The sequence below is a fragment of the Triticum aestivum genome, chromosome 2A, assembly GCF_018294505.1.
Source record: "Triticum aestivum cultivar Chinese Spring chromosome 2A, IWGSC CS RefSeq v2.1, whole genome shotgun sequence".
Taxonomy (NCBI): Eukaryota; Viridiplantae; Streptophyta; class Magnoliopsida; order Poales; family Poaceae; genus Triticum; species Triticum aestivum.
In genome coordinates, this window is record NC_057797.1 from 341,822,158 (window position 1) to 341,834,058 (window position 11,901).

General features: G+C 43.7%; 1 protein-coding gene and 1 non-coding gene across 12 annotated transcripts; one reads left to right on the plus strand and one right to left on the minus strand.

Moving 5' to 3' along the window:
• Positions 1 to 1,357: 1,357 nt before the first annotated feature.
• Positions 1,358 to 10,883, plus strand: LOC123188635 (uncharacterized). 11 transcript variants are annotated; one of them, XM_044600825.1, is made up of 12 exons: positions 1,377 to 1,512; positions 2,041 to 2,093; positions 2,221 to 2,277; positions 7,397 to 7,521; positions 8,226 to 8,293; positions 8,845 to 8,985; positions 9,185 to 9,321; positions 9,673 to 9,713; positions 9,809 to 9,841; positions 10,100 to 10,233; positions 10,371 to 10,469; positions 10,552 to 10,883. In XM_044600825.1, the coding sequence occupies exons 7-12, from the start codon at positions 9,257 to 9,259 to the stop codon at positions 10,678 to 10,680; spliced, it is 501 nt and encodes a 166-aa protein (XP_044456760.1). In that variant the 5' UTR covers positions 1,377 to 1,512; positions 2,041 to 2,093; positions 2,221 to 2,277; positions 7,397 to 7,521; positions 8,226 to 8,293; positions 8,845 to 8,985; positions 9,185 to 9,256; the 3' UTR covers positions 10,681 to 10,883. The 11 variants fall into 11 exon arrangements, 8 of the variants coding, with proteins under 8 accessions (XP_044456760.1, XP_044456763.1, XP_044456765.1 ...); XM_044600828.1 differs by having other exon boundaries at positions 7,401 to 7,521; XM_044600829.1 differs by lacking the exon at positions 1,377 to 1,512 and adding an exon at positions 1,537 to 1,821.
• Positions 10,884 to 11,239: 356 nt separating this feature from the next.
• TRNAS-AGA (transfer RNA serine (anticodon AGA)) lies at positions 11,240 to 11,321 on the minus strand. Its single transcript has one exon. It is a non-coding gene; the product is annotated as a tRNA-Ser (tRNA).
• Between the last annotated feature and the right edge of the window lie 580 nt (positions 11,322 to 11,901).

An 11,901-nucleotide genomic window follows, 5' to 3' on the forward strand; every position in this document is an offset into this window, starting at 1 on the left:
GGGAGGAGGAGAGAGGAGGGAGGGAGGAGGAGAGAGCAGGAGAGGGAGGAGGGAGGAGGAGGGGGCCACCGGAGAGGGAGGAGGAGGAGGGGACCGCCGGCGAAGAGGGAGGAGGAGGAGGGGGCCGCCGGCACCGAAGGGGGAGGAGGAGGAGGGACGGATCGACCTTGGGGTGGAGGAGGACGGCGACGGTGGCGACCGAGGCGATGAGAGAGTGTGAGCGGGAGGGTGATGCGCGCGGGCCGGCCGGTTTGGATAAGGGCCCTTAGTGGTAGCGCTTGTCCGTAAAAAGCGCTACTGCTAAAGTCTATAGCAGTAGCGCTTTCTGAGGAAAAGCGCTACTGCTAAAACCAATAGCAGTAGCGCTCTCTGTAAAAACGCACTACTGCTAACGCTAAGCATGTAAAAAATTTCAAAAATACATTGGTCATCAATGATCTTTTTGTGTAGAATCTAAATTGTCAATAGGAATCTTCTCCGGTTTAAAAACCGGTAAAGATTCCTATTGCGGCCACAGATCCTACACATAAAGTTTAATGAAGAGCAAGTGGTTGTGATGGTTTGAGAAGCACCATATTTAAGGTGGTAAATTTTTTGTTCCCAGAGCGAGGTGGGACTAAACTTTGGTCTTATTAGGAGGGACTGAATATATCATTAGCGCTGGTAAGGGAAAAGCGCTGTTGCTAATATCAATAGTAGTAGCGCTTTCTACCAATGAGCGCTACTAGTATCCCTAGCATGCCTGGAACGGTCTGTCAGTTTTAGTAGTAGCGCGTTTTTAGGTCCAGCGCTACTGCTATGCTCATATTAGCAGCGCTTGTAGTCCCCGAGCGCTACTGCTAAGTAGTAGCAACACTTACTATTTTACAGCGCTATTACTATGCTACTGTGTATAAGCATTTTCCTAGTAGTGGATAACCCCTTCATGGTAACATTATCTTTCACTCCGCCCCTGCTCCCTCTTGCTTTACATAGACACCCTCCTCGTCCAACGTTGTCACTGTACCTCTTCGGCCGCCGCCAGGCATTGCCAGACGTCCGCAGCCCCTACCTATGCGCCCACTCGCCCTGTACTACAGCGTCATCCACCCTTGATCCATCCGTAGCTAGGTACCCTCCGGCTCCTTCTCAACGCCGTTCATGGCGGGCACCAAGTCCAGCAGGTGTTCGATCAAGGATGTGTTTGGTTGCAGGGATATCCTCTGAGGGACAGGGGTAGCCCTTTTATCCAGGGGATGCCACATGTTTGGATCCGAGGCGAGGGAGGATAGGGGCAACCAGATGCCTCGAATATTCGCCAAAAACGGGGCTGGGGTCACCCGCGAAAAACGAGCGGGTCGCGGCAGCCACCCCGCGCGCGCGTCGCTTCGTCCAGGCGCGAAACAATATTTTCGCGTATTGACCCCCGCTCACCCCTCCGCGAAACCCTCACTTACCCCATTACTCATCTCTCTCTTCCGTGAGCGGCGGCGACAGCGGTGGCGCCGCATCTAGCAGAGAGGCCGGCGAGAGGTGAATCCTCTACTCTTTCCCTCTCTCCTCCTTTCTTTCTATCTTCCCACCTCCATCAATCGCGTGTGCCGGTTGGTCGTTGCGGAGGGTGTGCACGGGGGCGACGTTGGCTAGATTTGAGGCGGCGGCGCGAGATCTGAACGAGGACGGCGGCTGGGGGCTTGAGGAGGCGCGAGCGGCACCAGGAGGCCACCCATGCCCACCGTGGGGAACCTGGCCATGGGAGGAGCTCGCCACCAGGGCCTGCAGGCGGAGGTGGAGAAGGACTCCCCGACGAGCGGCGCAAGTGCACACGGGAGCTTCTCCACGGTGAGCGCAAGTGCATCCGGTGCCGCGCTCGGCTGCATGTGCACGGCTGAATCCGCTCGGCTGCATCGGCGTGTGTGTGTTCTGAAGTTTACTGTTGCAGACTGATGCATAATGTTCATGAGTGTGTGTGCTAGAGTCTGCTCATGTGTGTGTGTACAAGACTGATCTATATTATCTGTTTTTTTGTGGGAACTGATTGTATATTATCTACTGTTGCAGGATATTTTAAGGTCACCGTGAGCACATCTGGCAGCACAACTCCTTCAATTGAGGTAACACATACACCCCACTGTCTAATCTCCGGTTTCTTTTTCTGAAATATTCCGGCGTGCAGGGGCTGGTAGATGCGTGGTCTCTGCTCATGTGTAGTTCATTGATTGATTTAATTTTCTGGTGCAGGAGAGTTGAAGGCCACCGTCACTACATCTAGCAGCACAAGCACAACTACAATCTGAGGTTATTTCTCCCCTAAATCCTATTCTGTTCTTTAGTAAAATGTTTAACAGTGGAAAAAGAATGTTAGCTTTGGTTCTAAGTAGCTGTCCATTTGTACACATACGGTGTGCTATTGAATTCTTGTTTAACAGTGGAAAAAGAATGTTGGTTTTGGTTCTAAGTAGTTGTCCATCTGTTCACATGTTGGTGTCATTTGTAGTCATGCATTGTAGAGGGACAGAGATACTTGCTGAAATTCTTGTTTTGTTCGGTCTTTCATTATGTTCAAAAATGCTTGCTGTAATTTTTTTTCTTTAAGCTCAAATACTTGTTGTAATTAGTATCTCAATGTCCAAACAATTGCTGGAGCACACTTTAGGACCCTGGCTGCTTACATATCTTCTAAGTTCCTAACTATCAATAGGTCTGACATGTCAGCAAATGGGGGAATCACTAGACCTATTAACTGTACAAATAGGGATTCTAGGAAAGGGACTTCCATAAAAATTTGGTCAGACAATACAATACAGAGCAAAGGAACCAACACTGGGATATTCAAGGAGAAGAATGAACCAACCTAATTCCTGACGGAACTTTACAAGAAACATTTTTCCGGCATCAACTAGCTCCTCATATTGCGTAACCCTGTCGACGATAACAACACGCATATATATATATGATTAGTACAAAAAATTCACAACCACAGGAAAAATATATAAATAAAATCACAACAGAAGTGTATATGCAGAGCAAGGGAACACATGCTAGTTATATCCTACAAAATCAGCTGGGCATATATCACCAAAAAATGTTCTCCAAAACACACAAAAGAAGGGAGTAATATATCGTTCCTTCCAAATTCAAGTCAAGTGACAAACTGAAACTAATGTCATAAAGTCATAAAATAAAGTTCACACACAATTCAAAGGGAAATACTAGACACGACTCCTTGAGATGGCTGATGCTTGTTAGCACATTGTTGTTCCAAAAATAAGTGGATTGTTCTACTAGCAATTGTAAATGAAGTTACAACACAGTTATAGATTGATAAGTTTTCAGTTATGAAATAACATCATTTTCGAAGATTAGATAATAATTATTTTGATACACATGTACTGCGACATTTGGTGAAAATCTATATACATGTACTGTGACATTTTAACTGAGTTACCCGATATCAGTACTAAATGTTGAAAACTTTCTGTCGATATCTGGTTCTCTACTCATATCAATTGTGTCGTTAAACTATGTTAATTCACAATGGGCTTTTGTTTCCAACTATAGCTCCGCCAATTCATTATGTCCACTGCAAATGGTGAATCAATCAAGTGTATGGTATTAAAAAGATTGAGGTCACTAATTACTTGGTCATGAAATCAAAGAAGCAGTGCCGAGCTTCCTCCTTGGACATTGGCGCCAACAGCGGGGACACCTGATGTACTGCTGCTTCATCCACCATAAGGTCCAGCTAAACCGGTAAAAGATCTGACTGAAAGAAAAAGGAAAAAGAAATAGAAGTCAGGTTGGAGGAATTTGATGATCTGTAACAAAGTTGGTGGATCTTTGATCATGTATATCCAAAGTTAGTCAGCCTTTGATGAAATATTCAAAGTTGATTGTTTGGTTTGATGATATATGTTGAAGACGTTTTTACAAATACAGAACAACAAATACAGAACAAATAAACTATACAAAAATATACTAATATGCCCTTGTTGGACCGCTGCTCTCCAGCACATTGTTTGGGTGCGCTGCGAGGAACTCCTCGGCGGATATGGTGTGGGCATACTCGTCGTCGTGGCGACGAAGCGCACATCCCTATACACAGCAAACACAGATCTTCAAGAGCACGGACGAGTCAGGTTCATTGGAGGTAGGATTGCAGCGAACCCCGGGCCAAAAACTAAGCGCTTATGACCAACGGCGGATCTAGGGTTTGAAAACAGGGTGATCCACCTTAAAAAAATTGACACCAAAATTATATACATGTGTATGTGTTCATCAGGTCATGTACTGTACTGGACATTACTCCCTCTGTACCGAAATACTCAACTACAAGTATTTCGGTACAGAGGTACTCCCTCTGTCTCATAATATAAGAACGTTTTTGACACTAGTGTAGTGCCAAAAACGTTCTTATATTATGGGACAGAGGGAGTAGTAGTTAGCAACTTGCTCTTGATTATTTTTGCTAGCTAGCTGTGATCATCATTCGTGCTCTGGATAGCAATTACGTAGCAAACAATTAGCAACCTGGTCCACCTCAATCTCATCTTCGGCTCTGGACAAACCGCAAATCGACTCTGCAAAAAAGTGGCTGCAGGCTGCTGCTTAGCTCCCAGCTGCTAGCTTGTTATGTTGCACGTCTCCAAGGTCCCAAGGTGCACGCCTGCACACCGCCGGCCGCCGGGCAGACTGATGTGGCTGGGCGCGGTGGGCGGCTCCAGCGCGGCGGCAGCAGCAGGGCACAGGCGCGCAGCCACTTGCAGGCAAGGCGGCTTGAGTTGGAGGGCGGGGAAGGGTGCAGCGTGTCGGCTACGGCGGGGCATCCGGGTCCGGCGGGGGGCGGCTGGTGCGGGAGAGAGGACAGAGCGAGCAGGCACTGGGGCAGAGGAGTCGGTCCTGCTGGCCTGTTGTGCTGCGGGCCGGGACGACTGGGTTGTTTGCTCGTTTTTTTTTCTCTGCCTCATCTCCTAATTCTCGGTACCCTAAAGAAAACTACCCTAAAAGAAGATACAAAAGAAAGAAAGAAAAAACACCCTAAAAATATCCTAATTCTCGGGAGCAACTAAATGTCATTGAACTTATTTTTGAAGTTCATGTTGTTTTTAAGAGTAAGAAGGATGGTGGGGTACTCGGTGAAGAAGGATGACTTGCTGTGCGATGCGTGATTGGTCGTATCCGTGGACTTCGTAGGTAGAAGCGCAAGGGCGCAGGGTCTTTTGGCAGTGCATGCATGGTTCGTTTTATGCATGAAGGCACATTGCGCCCTACGACATGCACATCCTCCATAAACGCAAATGTGAACACGTTAGTGCATCGATGATACATCATCCAGAACTCCGTCATGAAGTTTTATGGCGCGGTTGAACGACTGAAGGCAATGTGACCATTACACACGACAATCATGAAGATCGTGACTTTTGCTTCTTCTTGCTCTACATGTTGATTGACTCATTCGTTCACTCAATATTGTTCTACAAGTTGTGTAGTCTGTACACGCTACCATGATGTATACAATTCAGAGGGCGGACCATTCACTTGCATCCATTTTTGGACCAAGCTCAAGGGACAGTATGTGAGAGACGACATGTGCCGGCTCTAATTATTCTTGTATCGTTGAATTTGATCTATCCTTGAAAAACTTGTTGAACATCCGGTTATCTCGTTGAATCTGAACTATTGTTGTACTAGAGATATTTGCATCCTATTTATAGATGATTTGTGCTATTTTTAATCCGAATTTTGATGAATTCCGTCATGTTCGATTAAATTCATCTAATCCGGCTTAAAATGTAGTACGTCCTGATTTATTAGTCCCTTCTTTAGGGTCATATTTTGACCAAGATTTTTACTAATAAAATATAAATTATACATGGCAAAACTAATACAAATCCCATGATATATTTTTTCATGCATTAATATTTTGTTAGTTAAATTTATAATAAAAAATTGGCATAAAATATGAAGGGGTCAATAAATCAAGACGGAGGTAGTATGCGGCTACGGTTGGACGGCTCCCGCACCAGTGTTCATGGATTGGTCCCTTCCGGTTCGCGAGCGGATAGATGTCCAGTTTGGAATCAGCGTTGGAGATGGCCTAAGCCCTTAGTTAGTTGCTCCCGAGAATTAGGATATTTTTTAGGGTGTTTTTTCTTTCTTTCTTTTGTATCTTTTTTAGGGTAGTTTTCTTTAGGGTACTTAGAATTAGGAGATGAGGCAGAGAAAAAAAACGAGCAAACGGCCCAGTCATCCCGGCCCGCAGCACAACAGGCCAGCAGGACCGACTCCTCTGCCCCAGCGCCTGCTCGCTCTGTCCTCTCTCCCGCACCAGCCGCCCCCCGCCGGACCCGGACGCCCCGCCGTAGCCGGCACGCTGCACCCTTCCCCGCCCTCCAACTCAAGCCGCCTTGCCTGCAAGTGGCTGCGCGCCTGCGCCCTGCTGCTGCCGCCGCGCTGGAGCCGCCCATCGCGCCCAGCCACATCAGTATGCCCGGCGGCCGGCGGTGTGCAGGCGTGCATCCTGGGACCTGGGGCCTGGAGACGTGCAACATAACAAGCTAGCAGCTGGGAGCTGAGCAGCAGCCTGCAGCCACTTTTTTGCAGAGTCGATTTGCGGTTTGTCCAGAGCCGAAGGTGAGATTGAGGTGGACCAGGTTGCTAATTGTTTGCTACGTAATTGCTATCCAGAGCACGAATGATGATCCCAGATAGCTAGCAAAAATAATCAAGAGCAAGTTGCTAACTACTACTCCCTCTGTCCCATAATATAAGAACGTTTTTGGCACTACACTAGTGTCAAAAACGTTCTTATATTATGAGACGGAGGGAGTACCTCTGTACCGAAATACTTGTAGTTGAGTATTTCGGTACAGAGGGAGTAATGTCCAGTACAGTACATGACCTGATGAACACATACACATGTATATAATTTTGGTGTCAATTTTTTTAAGGTGGATCACCCTGTTTTCAAACCCTAGATCCGCCGTTGGTCATAAGCACTTAGTTTTTGGCCCGGGGTTCGCTGCAATCCTGGCTCCGATGAACCTGACTCGTCCGTGCTCTTGAAGATCTGTGTTTGCTGTGTATAGGGATGTGCGCTTCGTCGCCATGACGACGAGTATGCCCACACCATATCCGCCGAGGAGTTCCTCGCAGCGCACCCAAACAATGTGCTGGAGAGCAGCGGTCCAACAAGGGCATATTAGTATATTTTTGTATAGTTTATTTGTTCTGTATTTGTTGTTCTGTATTTGTAAAAACGTCTTCAACATATATCATCAAACCAAACAATCAACTTTGAATATTTCATCAAAGGCTGACTAACTTTGCATATATATGATCAAAGATCCACCAACTTTGTTACAGATCATCAAATTCCTCCAATCTGACTTCTATTTCTTTTTCCTTGTTCTTTCAGTCAGATCTTTTACCGGTTTAGCTGGACCTTATGGTGGATGAAGCAGCAGTACATCAGGTGTCCCCGCTGTTGGCGCTAATGTCCAAGGAGGAAGCTCGGCTCTGCTTCTTTGATTTCATGACCAAGTAATTAGTGACCTCAATCTTTTTAATACCATACACTTGATTGATTCACCATTTGCAATGGACATAGTGAATTGGCGGAGCTGTAGTTGGAAACAAAAGCCCATTGTGAATTAACATGGTTTGACGACACAATTGGTAGGAGTAGAGAACCAGATATCGACAGAAAGTTTTTAACATTTAGTACTGATATCAGGTAACTCAATTAAAATGTCATAGTACATGTATATAGATTTTCACCAAATGTCGCAGTACATGTGTATCAAAATAATTTTTATCTAATCTTCGAAAATGATGCTATTTCTTATCAATCTATAACTGTGTTGTAACTTCATTTACAATTGCTAGTAGAACAATCCACTTATTTTTGGAACAACAATGTGCTAACAAGCATCAGCCATCTCAAGGAGTTGTGTCTAGTATTTCCCTTTGAATTGTGTGTGAACTTTATTTTATGACTTTATGACATTAGTTTCAGTTTGTCACTTGACTTGAATTTGAAGGAACGATATATTACTCCCTTCTTTTGTGTGTTTTGGAGAACATTTTTTGGTGATATATGCCCAGCTGATTTTGTAGGATATAACTAGCATGTGTTCCCTTGCTCTGCATATACACTTCTGTTGTGATTTTATTTATATATTTTTCCTGTGGTTGTGAATTTTTTGTACTAATCATATATATATGCGTGTTGTTATCGTCGACAGGGTTACGCAATATGAGGAGCTAGTTGATGCCGGAAAAATGTTTCTTGTAAAGTTCTGTCAGGAATTAGGTTGGTTCATTCTTCTCCTTGAATATCCCAGTGTTGGTTCCTTTGCTCTGTATTGTATTGTCTGACCAAATTTTTATGGAAGTCCTTTTCCTAGAATCCCTATTTGTACAGTTAATAGGTCTAGTGATTCCCCCATTTGCTGACATGTCAGACCTATTGATAGTTAGGAACTTAGAAGATATGTAAGCAGCCAGGGTCCTAAAGTGTGCTCCAGCCATGGTGCCAAACTGCTAAAGTAGAAACCTTCATCATTTGCTCTCACAGATGTCAACATTTTCTACTAGCATTTCTTGTACTGTAATACTGAACAAAGTGATAAATTGATTTCGTATTTCAACAGTTTTATTTGGTAATTTCTTGAAGCTGTAATTTTTTTCATGAAGTAAATTTCTGCTCTAAGCTTTGGTGAATGAAGCGTCATTTGCCAGTTAAGTTTATGAATGCATAAAAATCTTGCTTGGATTTCTGAACATTATTGTGTTGACAGATACTGCACAGTCCCCTATTATTTTTTGCACTTATGTTCAAATTCCATGACTCACTTATGTCAGAGCATTTTCGAAGACCAATGATTCCCATGGAATCGGATGCTGTCAGTCAGTTAGTCAAATCTAACTACACTGATCGACTGAGGTCCTATCTTGAAGCAGGCTGCCACCTTCAGCACCAAAGTATCCGGAATATTAACCAGTGTAAGTTAAAAGTCACATTTCCTGTGCCTGAGTGTATCGTGTATCTATAATTCTGTAGTGGAGAGCTGCTGTTTAATTATTAATCTAGCAGATATGTTTTTCCATTTGGATTTCTTCCTGGTGGTCTTTATATCTAGGTGATTAGATGAAGTTACACTGCTGTGCGTATGTAACTCACAGTACAGAAAATGCCATGCAGAATACTACAATGCTTCAGCTTTTTTAGTGTGCTCGCGGGAACAAATGGGTAGGCCCTCTTGTGAAACCCACGATGCTGAAGTATTGTGCATGGTGGTTACTGTGGCAGCAGGGCACAACTGCAATATCTATATTCAGGTTTTGACCTATTAGTTTAATTGTAAGGTTATTGATAGAAGATCTGATTATATTGGAGTGTTAATTATAGAGTTTGAGCTCAGTGACAGTGGATAGATTCTGATTGTTAGGGAAAATACCGGCTCTGTTGGAAATCAGCCAGAACTCATGGTACCAAAAGATATTATAAATTCTAGTAACTCTTTGTAACACTAGGATGTTAATATAGGACCCTAGTATATTATGCATGATTCTTATCTTTGGACATGTCTATTTGGCTGAAACTAGTATCTCTCATTTGTCATAAACATATTTACATTTAGTCAGACCTTTATAACTATTTTTGTCTGATAATAGAGTAAATTTTTGCAGTACAATCTTGCGAGGAAAAATTGAGGACCATATAAATAAAGGTAGCTACATCTCTCTGTTGGAGTGTGCTGGCGTCACATCATTACTGCATAACTTATTCTATGGTCTCAGAAAAGGTGTTGTTACTTAACTGCAGTAAAACAGCTGCGACGGTCGAATTTATTCAGAGGCATGCACACTCGTCTTTGTTCGAACTTTTGCATTTCCTCGTTCCTTCTCCCTTTTCCTCTTTCTGAAAGACACACGGTACTTACCAGTAGAAGGATTTTCTTTCACTGTCACGTCCTCATTTTAGTGTGCACAACAATGATCCTTCACATTCTCTTTTCGTGGATATCAAACTTAAATTCATCATTCATCTGCTCATGCCTTACTAACTGGCCCGTGCTGTCTAATATTTTTGTGTTTTCCACTTTATTTTGCCCAGCTAAAGTTTTGATTGAAGAACTTGAATGCCTGGCCGAGGATGTTTATAGCACTACGCTAACAGCCAGCCTTAGTATCTTAGAAGCTTCAGATTGCTTTGATGATGATGATAACCTGCCAGCAGATTCTTGTGAGGTGTGAATTCTATTTGCAGTCTCTTCGTCCCATGCTTTATTACTTCAGCCTCGAGTTTTTTAGTTCGTTAAAATACTATGGCCTGTAGGAACATTGACTAAGCCTCACCCAAAAATGTTGGCACCATATTTTACCAGGATGAAGGGCAGTCTGTGGATCCGCTGGACAGCGCAGTATCTTACTCGAGCGTTATGATTCTGGTTCACAATATGTTAAAGTTGGATTATTCGATGCAGGTTCGCATAGAAGCATCTACATGCCACTACTCTCTGTTTACTTTTGGTTGCTATTTTGTGACAGAAGTTTGCTATCCTGCAGGAGAAGATAGTCAAGGCACTGTGCCTTAAAACACCATCGTCGGAGCTAGATGGCTATTGTCTAATGTGGGACTTGCGGCCGTATATTGATGACAATGTGTTGCAGCTTGCCTGGAAATTCATTTCGTAGAAGCGGAGCGGACCACGCCTGACGGTAAACTAGTGCCTGATGGACAATGATTTTGCTGCAAGCATTGTTATGTGGGGCTAGAAAGGGCCCCGCCTAAACTTAAAGGGATATGTATCCCCTATTTACCCTTAGCAGTTTAGATCTTTTAGAGATATTTCTTGATTCCCAAGTTGGTTATTTCCTAATGTTTGTTAGTTCGGTTTGGCCTCCAAGTTTGTAAGTCAACACCCCAAGCTAAGTCAAATATTGAAATAGGCGGAAAAAAAATGTGATTTTTAGAAAAAAAATTCGTGGAATAACGATCTTAACTAAAATGATCCATGGAGTAAAATGTAAACATAAATTAAGTAGATTCTCCCACAAAGGTGAAGAAGCAAGCACTCCTGCTAATCTCTTTGACTGAAATGCCAATCTCGTCACCCACACAACACAAGTGACACCCCACGCTAAGTCAGATATTGAAATAGACGAGTGAAAAAATATGAGTTATAATTTTTTTGTGTGGAATAACACTATTAACTAATAATAATTTGACCAAACATTTGACAAAAATCAAAACCGTGGTCGGCAGGATTCGAACCTGCACGGCCAAAGCCCACATGATTTCTAGTCATGCCCGATAAACACTCCAGCACGACCACTTGCAAGAATATTTTCTTTTGTTACCCTAAAAGGGGACAGTACCAATCCACCGCTATAGTTAAGTTTTGTCTGAAATCAAAGTACCTCTACTTTGACCAAATGTATAAAAAAAACCAACATTCACAATGCCAAATTTTACAAAGTTTAGTTTGATAAATTTAATACGCGGAGTAAAATCCGCCGTGTCCTCACCTCCAGCGCCGCCTCCTCTCGACCACCGCTACGAATGGATGTATGAGTACACCGACCTCTAACCTTTAATCCTCTCCCCCCTTGCTTCCTCCCTCTCTCTCGCCCTCTCTCTCATGGCCCTTTGGCTCACGCTCACCCTCTCGTTTGCTTTCTTCTCCACATCAGTTTCGACGAATGGACGAACCCTATCGTCGCCGCCCTCTTCGATGCCAGGGACTGTTAGGCTGCTGACAATGGAGAGTATCATATATTGGTATCATGCATATGACACCCTCCATCCACGAATAAGTGTACATCACCTTTTGTCCCGAGTCAAAGTTTTAAAATTTTGAGGAACTATATAGAAAAGAGTAGTAACATATATGACATCAAATTGGTATATTATGA